The following is a 19,987-nucleotide window of genomic DNA, read 5'->3' on the forward strand; positions in this document are numbered from 1 at the left end:
GTCAAAACACATTGCTATGCAACACCACTTTGTCAGAGAAAAGGTAAATGACAACACTGTCTCCCTATCTCATGTGTCCTCTGCAGACAACCTGGCAGACTTGCTCACCAAGTCACTACCACCAGATACTTTGGAAAGGCTACGATCTCTATTGAGTGTTCAAGGGTGATTAGATCAAGGGGGAGTGACGGAATAAGTGATCTATTGCCACATTCATATTGTATATTCCCGCTTATATCTTTGGTATTTGAGGCGTCAGACTTTTACTCTTGTATTTATCTTATAGTTAACCAGTGTCTTTATCTCTTTCTCTTTTCTTCTTCTTCATAGCGCTATACATATATAGATGCATCTCATATACTCCGTCATGGTGTCCAAAGGCAAAGTTCCAGGAAGAGGGAGTGACAAGATAAATGATCTATCACCATACTTTGACTATATCTCACCAAATCTATCTTAAGGATTAATGTACAGGTCAGTATAGGGGTCAGTGCATTGCTACATTTCTGTATATATCATGTAGCAGATTCTTTCGTATTCCTTCCCTTTCTTCTCCTTTTCGGGAAGTCATTCATAATATGGATGTATCTCCCATCATTCTGTCATGTCAGGTGTCAGAGAGCAGTCACATCAAGTGAGTGGAGTAGGGACCAAATGATCTGCCATCAGGGAACGGTTCATCGTTTGTATTCCTCCGCAACTTGGCTCGATGTTTCGCAACCCCAAGGGATTCATTGCTTGCGTTTCTTATTCTTGGTGACCTCGAAGTAGACGTCCATGAAGTACGAAAATTAATGACCGTCAGCAATACCTGCCAATAGTTATCGAAGACAAAGACCTGATTCAGTCACTAAGCCAGGCGTGCTTGCCGAAAACATGTGGGTGCAAATACATTACGCTCATCTTAGGTGTGGTCAGCAGTGGTGGATAGCCCTTGGAGCGACAGACCGCAACCTGAACAAGGACAGAACAATGCACAGACGGAGTAATGCACATTCGACATCTACCATAATATGGACATATATTCATGAATAACAGCGCCTCTACAGTGTCTTAACCTCCCAATTCATTCACCAATCTTCACATTCCCAATCCATCTACTACCATGGTAGGTTTTTATTCCACAGAAGCTCTTAGAGGTCGGCATCGTCCTGATAAAGCAAATCGACATGTCAGCAAAGATGTAGCGTTGCAAAGAATCGATGAGATACAGCGAGAAGGTGCGTCAAGGTTGTGCAAGGGGAGGCGAGATACTGGATGGGAAAAGTGTGTGTGGGCGTGTGGTGGGGGGATATTTGGTGGAAAGAATTTGCCCCTTGTCTCGCAGAGGGAGCAAGCGCTCTGGCAGAATGAGATGACAAAAGATGAACGTACTTCATCGGGCAGAGGAGCGTTGGCAGCTTGTTTGAGTTCTTCCTCGTATTTGGCGATGAGGGCTTGGTCGACTTGGACTTCAGGAGGAGCAAGGGCGGGAGCAGCAACGAATTCAAGCGATTGGTTACTGCGAAAGGTTCATCAGCCATCAGTTTGATTGTATGGGTGAAAACGGATGATTGCTCTTACCCGACTAATTTTCTAGCGAGCCAGAGGAAAGGCTTCTCGAAGTTGTACTGGTGAATTCAATAGTTGTTAATGCCTGCTGCCCCGAACCGGCAAGTCACCCCGACTCACGTTGGATTTCGCAGAAATCTCGAAGTATTGGAGGTTCTCTGTTTGATTTGGTATGATTTATCAGCATAGGACAAAGTTAAATCAATATCGCAAGCACGCTGGAAGGGAGTCAAAGAATGCGTGGCGATTGTGACGGAGTATCAAGTGAAAGGCGGCAGTAAAGTACGAATCTGAGCGCCAGGATGCGACACGTACTCTTTCGGTGGAAAGTGACATTTCCAGTCTTGACTTTCCTTTCCTGCGCATACATATGAGCATCAGTATGGGGTGCTGTCCCACAAGGGGCCAAAGATTACTTGCCTTGACATCGACCTTGTTACCACAGAGGACGATGGGGATGTTTTCACAAACTCGCTCGAGATCTCGGTGCCAGTTAGGGACGTTCTTATAAGTGATACGAGAAGTGACATCGAACATGATGATACCACATTGACCTTGGATGTAGTATCCGTCACGAAGACCTCCGAACTTCTCTTGACCGGCGGTATCCCATACGTTGAAGCAGATGGTACCGAAGTTGGTGTGGAAAGTGAGAGGGTGTACCTCGACACCGAGAGTGGCTGAGAGCGACATCAGCATGTTTAGAAAGTCCATAGACTGTTGCATATGGTCGGGAACTCGAGACTCACCAATGTATTTTTTCTCGAATTCACCTGCAGGTTTGTCAGCGAACGGGCATTATACAAGCCAGTACTCAAGCCACTGGTACGAGCATATGTCACTAACCAGTCAAATGTCTCTTGACGAAAGTGGTCTACAGGTCGCCAACAAGGTAGCTGTTAGCTGGGAGCATCAAGTGGCAAACTAAAACACTGAAAGCAAACATACCTTTCCTGATCATGAGTAAACAATAAGGTGGAAATCGCGTCAGTTAAGAGAGCTCAAACATTATACTAACAATCGTTCACGTACCCTGAAGCCGAGTAACCAGTCAGCTCAACGTACAACGTTAAAATGATGGTTCACATGCGTAGGACAAGATGAAAGAGAGAGATGGCAAATGCATGACAGTGGATGATTAAAGGATGACACGACTCACGGTACCACCGTCACCACACAAGACCAATTTGAAAGTAGCTTGGTTCTCCATTTTGATTTTCTAGTCTGATATCTGTTTTAGATAATGGTTGGTTTATAGGCTGAGAGAGTGCCAATGATGATATGATATAGTCTTATCAAATAGAGCGAGAAGGAAGAGAGAGGATGTTTGAGTGAAAGTTAGTTGTCAGTGGTGTGTGCAGTGTATGGTGGTATGGTGGTGCATTTATTGTACGAGTAGCTGTAACACTGAGCGTGTTTAAATTATTTGCGGGGGTCACTCATTATTCTATACTCGAATTTATTAACCATTAATCCCATCTCTGCCACGTGTTGGTGCTATTCGTCTCAACAGTACTAGACCTGGTGTGAGTGTGGAGTCTCCAGATGTGATGTCTCTCTCCAATCTTTAGCTTGCCTTTGGAGATTACTCGATTATAATGAATATAAAACATATTCAGATACATAATCTGACTTCACACTCATCCGAGTATCATCTCATCATCTATAATGCAAGATATCGATATCACAGCCTGGTTCAAAGATGCTTGTCATGGTGAGATAGGCCAACCTCATTACAATCTAGACTCTGGGTCCTTCAGGTGGTCCATCCACCGCTTCAACTTCTTATGCTTACCCTTCATTCGGATGTGACATATAGACCTGCCCCAGGCAGACATGGTCAAGCCGCCCGAGCTCTACATGCTTGATGCTATGAACGCTATACAGGTAGGCGATTTCAGTCGATGGACAAAGCGGAAGATGGGGTTTGAGTGACCGTTGTGCAGATGATGGACTCGAAAATGGACACCGGCGCGACAGATATTGAGACACCTTGGTCAACACTCGTGTACGATCCCGGAGCTCACCTTTCTGCGCAAGATATTTGCTGGACAATGGACATGATGATGGCCCTGGAGGTATGTTCAGACCCTTCTTCAAGTCGAGAACGGTCTCATAACAGCCGCTAGGTCGCTTGGTATCGGGGCGCAACACTTTGTCAATCAGTCTACACAGCTCTTCACTATCACAATCCTCACCATCTCGCTGGGCCATCCAATCACCCGATTGATGAACAGCATTCTTACCTCATTTACCTGGTCTTGCGAGCCTACGTTTTGCTCTATTGCAAAAGCATCGATTTAGCTTATGCCGAATTTGCCAAAGGGCATGTTAGAGATGGAGAAGACTGCTGGCTAGACCACTATGGTGTAGCTGTCCGGATGAGCGATCCTGTGGACGATGTGGTCAGTTTAGCGAATGATGCGCTGGGATGGCTTGAGAGCGAGGAATGTACACGTAAGTCGCAAGACGTGATGTGAGTGGTAATTGTCTAATGTCGTGACAGTGTCGGATCAATGGCGAGAGCAAATTACGAAGCGCATGGTCTTTCGACGTGTGAGTGTCCTTTTATAGGCACCGCTGATTAAGTTCAGAACTGGGTCCAATACCTCGCGAGCACCTCGGAATTGTCAACTTTGCGTCAACCTTTCCTTCGTATAATGAGGATCGCATCGAGTGGTATCAGCGTTGTGACGCAGTCCTCTGATGCTGCCAAAGCAGCTTTTGACCACGCAATACCTTCATATCTCCGGCAGAACATGCCTCTCCCTGATTTCCAACAACCCAATCGAGTAGCCTCATGGAATGATTTCAAGGCTATGATCGATGATCTTATCAAAGTCGCGGAGCTCGTTGTCAGAAAGGATTCTTGGGACTCATGGCAAGTAAGTCATCTCGCCGGTTGTTCTTGCTGACAATCAGTACGTAATGCAGGGGTTTGGATGGTCTTCGAATGCACGGCTGCCGTTCCAGCGTTCTCTGATAAAGGTGCGCTCAGCCGATGAGGATTGTGCTGACCGGCAGACGAGATTCGACTTGGCTTGTAATCAGGTAATCGATGGTCATTACGGAAACGATGAGGCCGTTAAATCAGTTGTATATCACGAATCAGGATCTTCCAGTGCAGCGTTACAGACCTATGATGAGATCACGAGGAGTGAAGACTTGGCTGTCAAACGTCAGATGGCTGCTTGGAAGGATTTGATCTCGAGTGTAAGTCACCATGTTGTGAGAACGAGCTGAATCATGCAGTACTGGACTGCCACAGCGTCGACATATCTATCGAATCGATCCCGCCAAATGCGGTCTTTCGCACTTCTCTCGTCATCATGGCGAGAGCGAGCAGCGATGGGAGGATACCTATGCAAATATCAGGACTTGTCGCAGATTGCACGAGTCATAGACGCCATTCAACTTGATTGCCTCATCGAATCCAATCTAGCTGCGCTGGACCTTGACCTCGTAACCCCTCTGGACGAGCGTGAGATATGGTGGTGGATGCAGCACATCACTTCAAAGAGAGTGACCTATTGTCAAGCGTCACAGACTTGGCCAGCTATGTGGGCGAAGGTCTGGAATGCTGTATCGTCCGCTATGAGTATGGTAAGTAGAGGGAGTGCGACCGAAGCTGATCGCGAAGCTTCTGGCCCTACATCCCATACATGCAGGCGGGGGCGTACCCTATTCTGAGGCGAGGTTCAAGCTGCGGCATAAACATGCACTCAAATCCATATATCTTCCAGATGGCAAAAAATCAATGAGTGCCATCACGCCAAGATATCGGGATTACCAAACATATCAAGCAACATTGGCCGAGATTGAGGTGAGCCTTCAAGACTGCCCGTCCATCGTTTCAACTAATGAACAATCAGCCAACACGACTGCGAGAGAAGGCAATCTCGAAACTTGGCGAAGCGGCCAAGTGGCTCGAGCAGATTATCGAGAGAAAAGGGAAAGATCCTCTGGATTTGACGGATTTTTATGTGAGTTTGGGATGGAATGATTCAAAGCTTACGACATCCACTGAGCAGTCACCAATCGAAACTCTGAGCCAAACAATCGAACACAACAAGGAAGTACTGCTCAGCAATGGTACCAAATTCTCATGGGACATGAATGCAAGAAGTAAAGGTAGAAGTCGATGGGTACCAATGATACAGTAACGATGCATGTCAACATCTAATCCTTCGATGACTGCGCCTGTCCAACGCCGACCTCGAAGCCGTCCACTTCGCCCGTGCCATCCACGTTCACTGGTTCATCTACGACTAGACCCTTTGCGTCCGCTTCGTGTCGTTCTTCCCATATATTTGTATCTTTCTCGCTCCGCTCGGCGATCTTCCTCACCACATCGTCGAAAACCTGTTGGGCGTTGTCGAGGGGTATTTCCAGCCCTTCAGCGACCTGTTCGATGGTCTTACTCTTGCTAATAATTTCCGCTGCCTGTTTTCGCTCCTGCTTTGACATCTGTGAGATCGGTGGGGGCGAAGCTTTGAACTGAGTCAAAAGGAACTTTGTGTTGCCCCATGGATTGTTGGTATGTTTGGCGATAGCAAGTAATTTCGGAACGACCTCGGTCATATTGCACACAGGTCCAGTAGGCAGAAACACGGATGGATTACGCTCCGCGGCACGAGCGAGCATGACGGAGTCGGCGTCTGAAAAGGATCAGCTGAAAGTTCATACGTGATCTGACTCACTCGTTTCGGTCCGAATCTTCTCCCAGTTAGCCCATCCATCGCCATCGCCATTGCATATAACGGGTATGCCTCGCCTCTTCCCCAATGCAACGATATCTGCCAATCGCTCCCACAAAGCTCTTTCTGCCGGTCGCATGTCCCGAGTCCTGCAGTGCACAGTCAAGTTGCGGACACCCGTCCGTATGACTCGAGAAACGAGGAACAATGTTGACGGTTGAGTGGGGAGCAGACGGATCTTGCACGAGATAGGTAAAGGAATGGAATCAAGCAAGGCTCGAAGGATGTTGAGAAGGATGTCTGGGGTCGACAAAAGTGCAGCTCCCATACCAGAATGCGTTCTTCCCGTAAGCAGCTGTTCGAGTCATTAATGACTCACGAAAAAGGTTTGGGACATCCACAATTGAGATCACTGTTGAGTACATTAGCCATTATCTGCATTTTGAGAGGGGACTTCACTCACATTCCTGAAACATCTTGTTGCACTATCTGCGCAGCCTTCACGGCGAGCTCTGGGTCGGATGAACCTATCTGGAAGATGACTGCAGGTGAGCTCAGTCTCGGCAGCTAGAAACTCACGATAAGGCTTCTCTATCGGATGAGTACTGAAAATGGGGCCCTGTCCTTTGTGATATGTGATCACCCCAGTCACGGCTGCTTGTCAGCTGCTGTCACAACCATGATGAACTCACGATCGACTGTTCTCTCAGAACCTATGATAGCTTTATCTACTACCTCGGGTGACCATACTAAACCGGCCCCGTAGTAAAGGGATAACAATCGCTAAAGTAAAGTCAGAGAACCGCATCTCTCGTCTTCATTGGTAGGACCTACGGTCGGTACTGATGAATAATATCAGTCCTGTCCCTTGATCGATATGTACCAGATAGTCACTCACAAGTTCCCGTTCTGACCATCGGTGCCAACACCAATTTCTCCCGATAGTTCAGCTCTTGCTCGTATGTCTTGGGGAATTCGACGGGTAAAGCCATTTGCTCTTCAACTAGCTCAGCTTCAGTCCGCCGATCAGCTGACGGACCTGCTTCGACATCGTTCGAATTGATCATTTGCGTCTCTGTTGGAAGTTTCTCAGGAAGCATTGCAGTAGAATCCGTCTTGAGGCGTTTAAAGTCACGCTCTTCCTCAATTGGCGAAGGACTGCGAGCAGTGGCCGTGACAAGCATAGCGAGTATACAGAGGGGGCGGAGGTGAACGAATGACCTTGATATGCTGAAAGTACGGAATGGTAATCTGATCATAGGCGACACCAGTCCAGGTATATAGATGGGTTCAGGTGGTGGGTCATTGATGACTGATGATTGATGATTGAGAATGTATCATATATATATATATATCATTGTTTCAACTTTTTCAACGAGTTGGGTGGCAACAAAAACAATTAACACCAACACCATGAACAAGTCACGTGATTTGAGCTATGGTGGGCCACTCACTGTACTGTACAGTAAGTAGGTATATTCATGTCTTGTGTTTATATATCCCCTAAGTAAGTTGGTCAACCTCACCAAATACTTTAACCTGATTTGCAAGCACAGAGTACTCATTTCATCATTCATGTCCGGTCCGCCAGAGGAGTCCAGGAGGAATTTGATGCTCGCCAAGCAGCGAGAACGAGAGGCCGTAAGTTGATCAACAGTAACCCCACATCTTTGCAATCTCGCTTACCTGTACCAAGATGATTTAGGCAGAACATCAGCGCCAGAAGGATGCTTTGTTGAAAGTGCGTCAATCGGACCTCAATGGAATGACACCAGTGCTGATGCTCGACCGTAGGAGGCTGAAAAGGATCATACCGTTGATAGGTTCATAGGGGTTACCGAGAACCTCGATGAAAGATTGATCAAGACCACAGTTGGTCTGGTAACGCTTTCAGAGTTCCAGAAAACCAAAGACGACCTCGAGGAACGACAAAGACAGCTGGCAGCCCAAGTCGCTGCTGATAAAGGGTAAGTCATGAAATCATCATACAGCTCATAGCTGAACACAATCTACAGGACTAAAGGTGTTGTTAAACCCAAGAAAGCGAAGAAAAAAGAAAAGTCCAAGCTATCCTTTGCAGATGAGGAGGAGGAGGAGACCCCCAATGTAGGTGACAAGCGAGCAAGGAATGAAGAAGGTGAGTCCACCAATCTCTGGCATTGTGCTGAGTCAAATACCAGACGAAACAAGTCAAAAGAAAAAGTTCAGCAAGAACCCTGCCGTCGACACATCATTCCTTCCCGATCGACATCGAGAGGAGAGAGAATTGATCGCGCGAGAAGAATTGCGTAAGCAGTGGCTGGAGCAGCAGGAAAAGACCAAGGGAGAGACTATCGAGATCACCTACTCTTATTGGGATGGTAGTGGTCATCGGAAGAGTGTAGAGGTAAGCACAAACTCATTTTACGAGATTGATAGAAGACTGACAGATGTGTTAGTGCAAAAAAGGAGACGATATCGGGACTTTCTTGAATAAATGTCGTCAACAGTTTCCTGAGCTACGAGGAACTAGTGTGGAGAACCTGATGTATATCAAGGTGGGTCGTTCAATTCAGTCCATATTTACTTGCTGACGATGTTATTCGGCATATTCAGGAGGATCTGATCATACCACATGTTAGTGACTGTTCCGAGCTTATATTTTATCCCGCTAATCCCATTCCTTTAGCACTATACATTTTACGATTTTATCATCAACAAAGCACGAGGCAAGTCTGGGCCGCTTTTCAACTTTGATGTGCATGACGATGTCCGTCTGCTTGCCGATGCAACAGTGGAGAAGGATGAGGTGAGTTACTTGCTATGCTAATAAACCCCGTACCTCACGTGCTGATCCCAAGCAGTCACACGCTGGGAAAGTTGTAGAGCGATCATGGTACAACCGTTACAAGCATGTGAGTGGAAGCGCATGTGCCAACCACATATGTCAGCTGATAAGAAATGATCAGATATTCCCTGCCTCGCGTTGGGAGGTATATGATCCTGACAAGGAATACGGTGCTTATGTGGGTTATTCAGCTATAATAACCCAACTCAGATCAAGTCATATGCTGATAAATGATACTATCCCTACCTGTCTTATAGAGAGTTGCATAGCTGGCGCATACACGAATAGAACGCATGCATACTTTAAAGTGTATAGATAGGCATACGAGTATGCACTTTGTGCAATTTTATACAATACAGCAGAGATCATCCTGCTCAGATGCCAACCATTAATTACGTAATCATGACCTTACGCGTAGCTTTATTTTGCACAGCGACATATAACATATATATGAGTAAGACACCGCCTTATACGAGTATGATCCTAATCCTTTCTTTTATTCTTCATCTCATTCTCATTATCCATTCAGCTGCTTATATCTCATCTGACCCTATACACATAACCATACATATATAACAGATCAGCAGATCAGCATCGCACCGCCAGAGATCACTTCCATCTCCATTGTAAAACTCTGCGGCCACTCAGCTCGTCATGTCACATCAGTACGGTAACTCGTACGCGGATCCCTATAATCAACAACAGGGATACTACAACAATGGCTATGATGAGAGTCAACAACCTCCCCCCTTCCAGAATCAAGGGTACTCATACAGTAACGATGCAAACCCGTATGGTGAGGAACCTCGATACCCATCATACCCCGCCGACCCTTCAGCTGGTGACTATCAACCAAATTCGAGCACAGAGAAGATGAATGATGAGGGACAGTACCAAGAAAGCACTCAGAGGGCTCAGCCAGGTCGATCAGGATTGAGGCGACCTCCCGTCTCCATCGCAGAGATGGGCCCTCCACCAAGAAGTACTGGTATATTGCGAATGTGGAGAAAAGATGAGAGGGGTAAACAATGGTCAAGAGTGAGCATCAGACGTCCTCATTCCGAAATGATGATCCTGAACCTGTATCTAGGGTGGTGGTGTACGAATGTCCTTGAGACTCTGCTGCTGTTGCTTCACGATCGGTATTATCTTGGTTGTCAGCATTATTTTGTCTATCATACTCGTAAGTCTGTGTAGCCATCGACGGTGGCTGATGAATAGTACGTTCGGCCTCCGAGCTTCGCTCTCAATAGCGTAAACCTCGGATCTTCCCCTGTCTCCCTCACAACCAATGGTCTTACGGTCAGCTTTGATTTGAGTATCAGGTAAGTCACTCCATCTCATGGCAGGTGACAAGGCTCATTTTCTGCGTTAGTGTTGCCAACCCCAACTGGTTCAACGCGGATTTCAAGGAGATCACCGCGACGGCGCAATACCCTGGTAATAACACCAACACCTTTGGCGGTGGTACATTGTATAATCTCAACTTCGTCGGGTACACTCAATCGACCTTTGATTTCCCATTCACCCTGAAGTGAGTCGTTGTAACAGATGAACAGCAGCTGACAACTAGTTACACTTTGGCCAAGGACCCTAATCAAGTGATCCTAAAGGATCTGATCAGTGAGTTCTGCTAATGCGAGAATGCCTGCTGATGTTATTCAAGGTAAATGTGGTATTTCAGGCGGTGCTAAGAAGGACATCACAGTGGACTATGATCTCTACCTCAAACTGAAGGTGTGTAGCGTTCCTGGGATGGCGCTGGTATAAGCTGACACGATACTACCTAGATTCTTGGAGTCACTGTCAGCCCTACCATTAGCAACAGCGCGAGCTTTGAATGCCCTATCACTGCCTCAGATATCCAAGTGAGTGTTGTCAGCACTATCACGCTTTGGCCCAACGCTGACTTGATACACAGTCGATTATAGGCAGTGACTCCCTGTCTGGATTGATCGGAGGATAGAGCCACCTGTGCAAATCCTTTCATTCCGGCTCAATCTTACGCCTAACCTTTCAAAGTCACGTCTTTTACGTATATAGTAACGGTATCAATATCTGAGATCTTTGTGAATCTGATTGCATGTAAACGGACAATTTGTGATTGTTATTCCCATTTCCCATTTAATGGTACGTGTGCCATGTGCTCCCTTTCCTCCGGTGCACACCGGCCCGGCAGATCATTCAGATCGTTCAGATTGTCACCTCGATCTACCTTGCCTCCACATTTCCTCCAGTATATATACAAGCTCTCGATGCAGCGTCTGGGATATACTTATCTATCATTGCATAGCACTATACTAAGTCTAATCATGAGTGCCCTATCATCCTTTACCAGCCGAGAGGCGCTCTCAGAGCGACGATTGCAGGATCCCTCCAAACCTGCCCCAGAGCGTAAGAAGAGGGTCATCGTCACCGGAGGCTCTGGAAAATTAGGTAGATATATGGTCAGAGAGATGGTAGAGCATGGGTGGGAGGTCTGGAATCGTCGGTGCATTTTGACTGAATTCAAATATACATGCTGACATGTAACTGTTATAGTCGATATCAGCCCACCAGCACCTGAAGAGGCCAAAGTAGCCAAATTTGTTCACGTCGACTTGACAGATTACGGACAAGTCATTGCAGCTCTGTCAGACATGGATTCAGGTTACAAGGGTGTGGACGCTGTGATCCACCTGGCGGCCATCCCTTCTCCATCTCGAGCAGTAAGTGTTTGGCTCGAAGGGACCCCCAAGGTAAGCTGGACTGATGTTGCCTTCCAGCCCAACCATGTCATCTTCCACACCAACATCCGTCAAACCTACAACATCCTTGAAGCTGCCCGTGTTCTCAACATCACGAATCTTGCTATCGCTTCTTCCGAAACCGTCTTTGGTATCCCCTTCTACCCTCATATACCCGAACGACTACCTATCCGAGAAGATGCAGAACGACCAGAGTCGAGTTACTCTCTGGCCAAATTGCTCGGCGAGAAGATGGGCGAGCAATACACCCGATGGAGCCCCGAGGCGAAGATCATCAGTATCAGACTGAGTAACGTCATGATCCCAGAGCAGTACCTCGGTTTTGAGGACTGGCAAAATGACCCCTGGACTAGGGCATGGAAGTGAGTGTCACGTGCAGATAATCAGCACAAGTGACTTTGCTGACAGCTATGATTCAGTGGCTTCTGCTATATCGACGCCAGAGATTGTTCACAGGCTTTCAGACTCGCCATCGAATCGGATCTCAAAGGTGCACACGTGTTCAACATTGCGAACGCTGATAATGCGTTCCGTGTGCCGACCGCAGAGCTCATGAAGAAGGTATTCCCAAACACTAAGTGGGAGCCAGAGACGGACAACCCTAGGGAAGGTGGTATTAGCATCAAGAAGGCTCGCGAGATGCTTGGGTATGATCCTAAATATGACTGGCAATCGGAGTATGAAAGGTTGACCAAGAAGTGAGACTTTCCAAGAGGTGAGACTCTTAAGATCATATGATATGCATATTGTATTCGTACTTCTATGCGTACATCCGAAAGCTCGAGACTCAAGATCTCCTTTGCTTCCTCTCCGCTTGCATTGCTAGCTCTTTGAGGGTTTTGAACTCTGTCCGACCGGTCGCTTTGCATAACTGAGCATGTTGTCAGCATGCCATCAAGATGTCGGCAGAGTGATGCGGCTTACGGCGTAAAATTTGGACTTGTGATCTCTCAGTAGTTCTGCTGGGCTGGCGAATTCGGCGATTCGACCTTGATCCATCACTTCAGGAGCGTCAGCATGTAGACCGTGATGAAAGTCGGAAGACTTACCGAGAACTTTGTCGAAATCGATCTGGGTTAAGAGCGCGCATCAGCCTCCGCTATGATAACTCAAGTGACAACAGACAACCTCAACTCACGATAGTGTGGATACGATGAGCAATGGTCAAGATTGTAGAATCAGAAAACTCCTCGCGGATGGTTTTGGAAACTGATGAGAAGGATTGTCAGTGAGGAAAGCGGGTTAGTCGCAGGCTACTTACTAAGTTCATCGGTCTCGTCTAAATGGAGTGGGGGGGGGGGGGAGTTGTTTCCAGGTCAATGCCAATATCCCCTGTAACCTAGATGGCTCACTCACAGTCGATAGAAGCAGTCGCTTCGTCCATGAACAAGATTTTATTGCGTTTTAGAATCGCTCGAGCCATGCTACCAGACAAGTGGGCGTAAGCACCCATCCGACATATCAACACGCCGTTCGGTTAATTCACCAGATCAATTGCTTTTCACCACTGGAAAAGTTGTCTCCGCCCTCACTGTAGGAAGTGTCAGCGGGAATTGCGTTCACGACGATGATTTACTCACCTGACAGGATTTGAGAGATCCCGGAATACATTCTTATTTCTGCTCTCTTCATCTCCTACATCAATTTCGCCTAGAGACTCGTCATCTTTGATAAGATGAACTCGGCGCAAAGCAGCATAAATGTCCGCATCATCGTATTCGTCGAACACGTCCAAGGTAGATCGAAGGGTCCCTGATAGGATAGTCGGGTCTTGTGGTATGATCGTCACCCGACTTCGCAGATCTGTAAGCCCAATCTTAGAGATATCAATCCCATCAATCACGATCTTTCCTTCGGTCGCCTCGACGAAACGGAAAAAGCTCAGAGCCAAGGTTGATTTCCCACAGCCAGTCGCTCCGACAATACCAATCTTTTCGCGGGGAGCAACATCAAAGGTAATACTATGGAGAACATCAGGAAGATCAGGCTAGGAGATGATCAGCCGTTGATCTGTATTCAAATGAGAGGTTCATATCCTCACAGCGTATCTGATGATCAGCTTCTCCATAGAGATGGCTCCTGCTTCCGGCCATGATGCGGGCGGCCTTGGATCGATGAATTCAGCCGCTTCGCGCGTGAGATCGGTGAATCTATGATTATGTGTCAACTTGATATGGTGGACAAAGTGAGAAACCGACATACTCTTTGAGTCGCTCGATAGCCACCATGCTCTGCTCCAGTTGTACGAATCTACGCACAACAAAAAGGAGATCATGGCAAATCGTTCCAGCAAAAGATAAGGCGAAACCCGCCATCGCAGCATCGACACCCGGGGCAATGAGAACGGCTACAGCCGTAAGCCCCACCATGACCGCTGAGAGAAGATTAAAGCGAGCTATCGCCGTATATCAGCATAACTTCCGATTGTGCAGAGGGATTGACCGACCTGAAAGCCATCGATTCACGGTCCTGGCATACCGGAGTGAGCACCTTATTCAAGCTAAAGATCCAATCACTTACCAGGACCAAGCGAATGCTAAGACATTTGTGTCCGCCAGTCTCATCATGTATTTCAAGGATATGGTACCTAGAACTCGGTTAGCCATAACCCTCGTACTCATGTTAATTGAAAGCTCACTAGCTCCAAAAGCTCGCAGTACGGCGACGCCTGACACGGTCTCACCGAAAAGTGAATAAAGCGGAGATCGGGTGACCGAATCAAGTCGCCGCATATCTCGTGACGTCTGACCATAGATGGACCCGGCTTGATAATATATGACAAGGATGACACTGAGCAAGGCGAGACGATCAGATAGGTACAGATGCACGTGTGGTCGCCGCGAAGACCACTTACCTTCCTGCAAGGATAAATGGCAGACCACCGACGTAAGTAATGGAGATGAAGGTTACGAATACATTCAACGCAAAGACCGAGCTTCGAACGACTATGTAACTTATCAGCGACATTCTGCTGAGGCGTCTCTTAATGCTCACAATTGTCCGCGGTACTGGAATCTAGACCTTCGATGTCTTTGCCAAACCGGTTCAGCAGTCGTCCCCGACTAGTAGTATCGTGAAATCTGAGAGTCGAGAACAAGACAGACTCAAGCATGGCTGCAAAGGCATCAGCAATCGATGCCGCTCTATGGTAATACAACTTACCATTATGGATCTTTCTACTTGCCCTAAGCGATCCCATGTAGATGACAGCGTATTGGAAATTGGTGACGAAAACCCCGGCAATGGTGATCTGAGACCATGTCAGCTAGTCACCAGGAGTTGTCACTCCGAACTCACCGCTGCGTAGCCGACCACGAAGTATTGAGCGGTGTGCCCGGCTTGAGCCGCTGACTGATTTGAGCCTGTCCAGTATCTACGATTGCGTGTAAGTGCAAAAGTATGACTGCGGGAGATGCTGAGCTCTACTCACTCCAACCACCCCTTTTCAGCCACGGGAACGAACATTGCCATTACCAACGCAAGGAAAAAGAAGAACCCTAAATCGATGATCAGGAAAGATCAACTGTGCGACTGCTGACGACACTTACACCAGACCGGTCCCCCCAGAGCCTGCAGTGAAGAGAACAAGTCAGCGTTTGTTTCAGTGTATGAGAGCATCTAACGCACCCCGAAATAGGTTTTCCACACAGACCAAGCAATTCTGCCTCGAGCCCGCTTCTCGTCTTCTATCAGTTTACGAGGCGTTTTGGGTTTGACATCAACGGTTGAATTGACAAGAGTCGTCTCATCCTCAGGCGCCAATGAGCTGGTCTCGGAACCAGGATCGGATCCTACTACCCCACTCAAACTGACCACGTTTTTATGGCCCGCTTGCGGAGCATTGTCTTCAACGAGTTTTTCCTCTTTCGTTTCACCTTCGGTAGGTTTGGCTTTGATGTCTTCCTCGTCCAACTTGGCCATCAGGCCAGAGGCCACAAAGTCGTCTCGCGTGCCAGAGAACTTGACATCGCCCTGCGGGTGGCGTCAGCTGAAAGAGGTTGGAATCGAGACTTTACGCACATTTTCGAGAGCGACAATGTATGCAGCACCAGGTGAGACCAAGGCAGTGTGATGTGAGACCAAAAGCACAGTTCTACCTTCCAGTATTCGGCCTTGCAGACAGTTCGCCATGAGCGCGTGAGCAGTATGCGCGTCCACAGCACTCAGAACTAATTGGTCATGTCAGTGCGATGGATCACGGAACCAAGCACTCACCATCATCAAGAAGCAATACTCCGGCACGACTGTATACGGCACGGGCGAGAGAGACTGATCACGCTTTGTCAGCTCGAATGTCAAAATCATGGCAGCACGCGTACTCACCACGGGCTTTTTGACCCCCACTGAGATTCAGCCCTTTTTCTCCAATCTCTCTGATCGCGGAATTTCAGGTCAGCACAGCGCACATGACAAATCAATCCTACTTACGTTTGGTCTCCATCTTCGAGTATCTCTAAATCAGTGGTCAAAGAGCACGCTTCAATGACTTGCTGATATCTTTGAGGATTCCACGGGGAAGAGAATATGATGTTGTCTTTGATAGAAGCGTTCTGAAGCCATGCTTGCTGTGGTACAAAAGCGACCATGCTAGGTACAACCCAGTCGACGTCGGGAACATCCTTGCCCGAATGACCCATAGAGTCCGGCGAAGATCGCGGACAGGTGACTTGACCGGCCAAAAGATCCGCTTCACCAAGTAGCCCAGCAAGCAGGAGTGACTTTCCGGAACCTGGTTATTCTATCAGCTCAATAAGCAGGGAAAATCACTTACCAAGTCGACCGCATATCAGAGAAAGCTTTCCCCGCGGGAATCTCAAGGAAAGATCAGCAAGTGTGAACGCGTTCTTTGGGGTGGTAGCTGTCGATCGTGATGGATTGTTTTGGGCCATGGGAGTTGCAGACTCGTCGCGAGGCCATGTGTATGTCGCAGATGACAAGATGATATCTCCTTCACCGTTATTCTCCTGAATCGGCGCAACTTCAGCAAGGGACAAGTATTTCTCGATACGACGACAGGACACGAAGCCTGGGTGAAGTTGGTGTCCAAATTAGCAGCACGACCGACCGACCGACCGACCGAGCATCGCACTCACCCTGTAAAGCCTCGATGAAGGTTTCTGGCAAAGCATTAAGAGCATATCTAAGTTCGGCAAACACAGCCACCGAAGTGAATGCGGTTGAAGGGGTAAGAACCTTACCCCGGACCAAGGTGTAGTGCTGCGACTTCGTTAACGTCATGTCAAAGAAGCAGAGAATGCGCAACTGACCAGGAAGGACACAACAGTGACGAGTACCGGAGTGAGAGCCCAAATACCTTGAAACTTTTGGTCAGTCATGACTCAGATTGTACAGCTGCTATACGTACAGTTGAAGGCAACTTCGATCTGATAGTTACGAGCTTGCCAAGATAACTCGTTCTTCCTGATCGTCTTGATTCGGGATTCGAATGACCGCTCCCATGCCATGAATTTGAGCATTCGTATACCTTGAAGGATCTCGTTCATCAAAGCGGTACGTTGATCTCGGGTTTTCATCAAATTCTCCTGAGCTCTGACCACGATCTTCGAGGCGAAATGATTGAGAGGTAGTGATACTGGGTAGCCGTCAGCCAGGATGTTTCACGAATATCATGCACGACTTACGAATGGCCGTCAACAGTCCGTACAAGGCCGATATACCTAGAAGCTTGAAGACAAAGACGCTTGCCCTGCGGGGTTTCGTCAGGATAGTGCATCACCTGCAACAGTGAAATCGAACTCACACGAGAAGCTCTAAAGGGGAATCCACGATCGCAAAGACTGTGATGGGATACCGTCAGCAACGATCTCGTGAGGTTGCTCCTGCGCAGACTCACGATGGAAGACAAAGTCGGTAACCCGATCGACGTCAACTGTGAATAGAGTCTTTTTCCGAAAAGTCAGTCTGCCTGTTGAGCCGAGACTCCACGACTCACCATAATTTGCGTCTTGGAGCTGACAGCTTCTTCGTCCTCCTTCTCTTCTGTCCCATCAGTCTCCTTCTTCTTCTGATCCTTGGCCGCCTCCGCCTTGACATCTCCCACTTGAGCTTTGTCATCTCCGGCTGCGGCGATGTCCTTCTTGCGTAAAGTTTTGCTAAAAAGCAAAGTGTTCAGCTGGAGTTTGATCCGGGCTTGTAGGTATGTGGAGCTGATCGACCAAGTCACACCAGTGGCGATGAACATGATAGCGTTCGACATAAAAAGACCGAAACATAAAACCCAACCCCAGGCCGGAGTGGATCGAGTGGGATCATTCTCAAGGTATTCGACGAACTTTAAGAGGATGTAGTGAGGGACGTAGTATCCGAAAGCGGTAGCGGTGGCAAGAAGAGTTTCTACGTGGACTATTATCAGTTCGTAGTCTCAACGAAGACTTCAAGCAGAACTTACGAGCCCAAAGCAGCGCAGAATTTGCTTTGGCGACTTTCCATAACAGGTTGAAACCCTCCTTTCGCCCAAATCGACCTCTAGGGCGACCGTATATCTTTCGCATATGTCGATATTGGAAAAGCGCCCCTGCGTATGGGTCAGCATGGTCAGCATTGCGTACTCGCAAACTCACGAAGGCCCTTTGGTAGAATGGGTAGATCCCAAACATCCAAACTATCTGAAACATAGCCTTTCCGTATAACAGGCGTAGCGTAACCAAACAGTAGCCATTCTGGGACATTGGCTTGAACTTCGGCACTGACATTGGGCTTATTCGGATCGAGCGATTCTGTCCCAAGAGGCACTGCTTCGGTGATTTTGGTGGGATATATCGCGTCCAAAGGGAGATAAAGGGGAGGCCCTCGTCGCACAGAGAGAATGGCAAGGAGTGGGAGTACGTAGAGGATCGGCAAAGCCATCTTGAGAGAAGAGACCGGGGTGAGCTGAGGGATCAAGAACACATCTACGCGAGCAAAGGATGCGAACAGCTTGGCGGATGCGGAAGGAAGCGGAGTTGAAGGGAGTAGAGCGAGGAAAGCCAGAACCATGAATTGGACGAATATGTCGACGGAGAGATGCACGGTAGTGGCCCAGTGAGGTATAGTCTCATTTTGGTGGATATGACAAGAGGAGAGATATAAGGTGACCATCTGGGAAGGTAGGAGTAGCGATGGGAGGAGGATCGATCGAGTCTTTTCATCCTGATCGGGTATATGAGCAAGAATCGCAAAGACCAGCAAGAGAATGTTACAAATCAAAGGCGGGATCATGAGGAGCAATACGCCCCATTTTCGCCTCTTCATTGAATCCCAAAAGATCGACGGGTTGACTGGAGTACCATCTTCACAAACTACCGGGTCTTCAATGTTAAAAGGGTCCTTCTCCTCAGTATCAAAGCGTCCATCTAAACTTTCATCCTGATGTGTGGGTAGAGCGATACGCTTCTTGAGTAAGCTGCCTATTGGTGAATTTGGGTGGGTAGACAGATAGATGGTCAATGAGGAGAGGGAAACGAGAGGGATAAAGGTTGTACTGATGATGGTTATCAGGTTGGACATCGCCATTTTCGATTGCGATGTCGATTGCGATGCTGAGATTGATATTGGCCCGTTGATTTATATGTGACTATCTGATATCGTATCGTTGAGCGTTGAGTTGGTGATGAGATGGATGATCAAGGGCGATGTTCGGAACCGAAGAGGGGGAATTTATGCTGCTGATGAGTCGAGTTGAGATATGGTATGTAAGATGTGTGCTAGTATTCCTTTCTTCCTTTCTTTCTTCCTTTCTTTTTTTTTTTCTTTTTTGTTAATTTCCTACCCCTGCTTCTTGAGACTCTGCATTCGTCTCTGTCTCAAGGTGAACTATCGATCCACCTCCCTAGGTCGTGGTGGTGATATCGACTGATTGATTGACTGACTGACAGAATGACTGACGATGCAATAGAGAAGTAAGAGCAGGAATAGAGTAAGAGTAAGAGTAGGAGTAGGAGTAGGAGTAGGAGTTGTATGTTGAATTATTGCGAGCAGGCAGGCTAGGATGGGCGGATTTGACCGGTAAATACCATTTTACGTAATAGCCCATATCTCATTATGTAATTACAGTACAGTACTATAGTGTTTTCGTTTTACTCGTATGGTGAGATTATGAGTATGACGTATGATATAGAGATCTGATGTGATCAATCCACGTGTAAGGGGGTTAGTATATACAGTAT

At 47.5% G+C, this 19,987-nt stretch overlaps 7 protein-coding genes across 7 annotated transcripts; 4 read left to right on the forward strand and 3 right to left on the reverse strand.

Moving 5' to 3' along the window:
* Nucleotides 1-1,133: 1,133 nt before the first annotated feature.
* Nucleotides 1,134-2,761, reverse strand: I302_108978 (GTP-binding nuclear protein GSP1/Ran; the record flags this gene model as incomplete). Its single annotated transcript, XM_065870771.1, has 9 exons — nucleotides 1,134-1,151; nucleotides 1,375-1,501; nucleotides 1,564-1,610; nucleotides 1,672-1,709; nucleotides 1,867-1,909; nucleotides 1,972-2,231; nucleotides 2,301-2,324; nucleotides 2,398-2,425; nucleotides 2,711-2,761. 9 exons carry the CDS (start codon nucleotides 2,759-2,761, stop codon nucleotides 1,134-1,136), a joined length of 636 nt encoding a protein of 211 aa, XP_065726843.1.
* A 458-nt stretch (nucleotides 2,762-3,219) lies between these two features.
* On the forward strand, nucleotides 3,220-4,954 carry I302_108979 (uncharacterized protein; the record flags this gene model as incomplete). The annotated part of the gene is made up of 8 exons (XM_065870772.1): nucleotides 3,220-3,265; nucleotides 3,371-3,438; nucleotides 3,498-3,629; nucleotides 3,681-4,008; nucleotides 4,058-4,107; nucleotides 4,251-4,436; nucleotides 4,576-4,764; nucleotides 4,820-4,954. The coding sequence occupies 8 exons, from the start codon at nucleotides 3,220-3,222 to the stop codon at nucleotides 4,952-4,954; spliced, it is 1,134 nt and encodes a 377-aa protein (XP_065726844.1).
* A 776-nt stretch (nucleotides 4,955-5,730) lies between these two features.
* On the reverse strand, nucleotides 5,731-7,348 carry I302_108980 (uncharacterized protein; the record flags this gene model as incomplete). The annotated part of the gene is made up of 7 exons (XM_065870773.1): nucleotides 5,731-6,209; nucleotides 6,252-6,397; nucleotides 6,628-6,660; nucleotides 6,712-6,790; nucleotides 6,941-7,031; nucleotides 7,083-7,090; nucleotides 7,147-7,348. The coding sequence occupies 7 exons, from the start codon at nucleotides 7,346-7,348 to the stop codon at nucleotides 5,731-5,733; spliced, it is 1,038 nt and encodes a 345-aa protein (XP_065726845.1).
* A 475-nt stretch (nucleotides 7,349-7,823) lies between these two features.
* Nucleotides 7,824-9,344, forward strand: I302_108981 (uncharacterized protein; the record flags this gene model as incomplete). Its single annotated transcript, XM_019194707.1, has 11 exons — nucleotides 7,824-7,889; nucleotides 7,954-7,989; nucleotides 8,043-8,215; nucleotides 8,264-8,385; nucleotides 8,429-8,634; nucleotides 8,687-8,785; nucleotides 8,844-8,864; nucleotides 8,917-9,036; nucleotides 9,092-9,142; nucleotides 9,197-9,253; nucleotides 9,333-9,344. The coding sequence occupies 11 exons, from the start codon at nucleotides 7,824-7,826 to the stop codon at nucleotides 9,342-9,344; spliced, it is 963 nt and encodes a 320-aa protein (XP_019043543.1).
* Nucleotides 9,345-9,729: 385 nt separating this feature from the next.
* I302_108982 (uncharacterized protein) lies at nucleotides 9,730-11,041 on the forward strand (the record flags this gene model as incomplete). Its single annotated transcript, XM_065870774.1, has 8 exons — nucleotides 9,730-10,113; nucleotides 10,166-10,231; nucleotides 10,297-10,400; nucleotides 10,451-10,542; nucleotides 10,627-10,698; nucleotides 10,742-10,812; nucleotides 10,866-10,943; nucleotides 10,997-11,041. 8 exons carry the CDS (start codon nucleotides 9,730-9,732, stop codon nucleotides 11,039-11,041), a joined length of 912 nt encoding a protein of 303 aa, XP_065726846.1.
* A 346-nt stretch (nucleotides 11,042-11,387) lies between these two features.
* I302_108983 (uncharacterized protein) lies at nucleotides 11,388-12,524 on the forward strand (the record flags this gene model as incomplete). Its single annotated transcript, XM_019194709.1, has 4 exons — nucleotides 11,388-11,562; nucleotides 11,617-11,783; nucleotides 11,841-12,184; nucleotides 12,242-12,524. 4 exons carry the CDS (start codon nucleotides 11,388-11,390, stop codon nucleotides 12,522-12,524), a joined length of 969 nt encoding a protein of 322 aa, XP_019043545.1.
* An 85-nt stretch (nucleotides 12,525-12,609) lies between these two features.
* On the reverse strand, nucleotides 12,610-19,328 carry I302_108984 (uncharacterized protein; the record flags this gene model as incomplete). The annotated part of the gene is made up of 34 exons (XM_065870775.1): nucleotides 12,610-12,693; nucleotides 12,747-12,823; nucleotides 12,872-12,893; nucleotides 12,961-13,031; nucleotides 13,084-13,101; nucleotides 13,179-13,246; nucleotides 13,309-13,353; nucleotides 13,403-13,809; nucleotides 13,864-13,972; nucleotides 14,025-14,217; nucleotides 14,269-14,291; nucleotides 14,343-14,409; nucleotides 14,461-14,612; nucleotides 14,677-14,767; nucleotides 14,817-14,936; nucleotides 14,985-15,072; nucleotides 15,120-15,195; nucleotides 15,253-15,319; nucleotides 15,371-15,392; nucleotides 15,450-15,794; nucleotides 15,843-15,991; nucleotides 16,038-16,091; nucleotides 16,146-16,195; nucleotides 16,251-16,551; nucleotides 16,594-16,848; nucleotides 16,916-17,039; nucleotides 17,090-17,136; nucleotides 17,188-17,415; nucleotides 17,465-17,529; nucleotides 17,584-17,620; nucleotides 17,677-17,725; nucleotides 17,776-18,176; nucleotides 18,232-18,357; nucleotides 18,404-19,328. 34 exons carry the CDS (start codon nucleotides 19,326-19,328, stop codon nucleotides 12,610-12,612), a joined length of 4,956 nt encoding a protein of 1,651 aa, XP_065726847.1.
* Between the last annotated feature and the right edge of the window lie 659 nt (nucleotides 19,329-19,987).

This window comes from Kwoniella bestiolae, chromosome 8, assembly GCF_000512585.2.
Source record: "Kwoniella bestiolae CBS 10118 chromosome 8, complete sequence".
Lineage (NCBI taxonomy): Eukaryota > Fungi > Basidiomycota > Tremellomycetes > Tremellales > Cryptococcaceae > Kwoniella > Kwoniella bestiolae.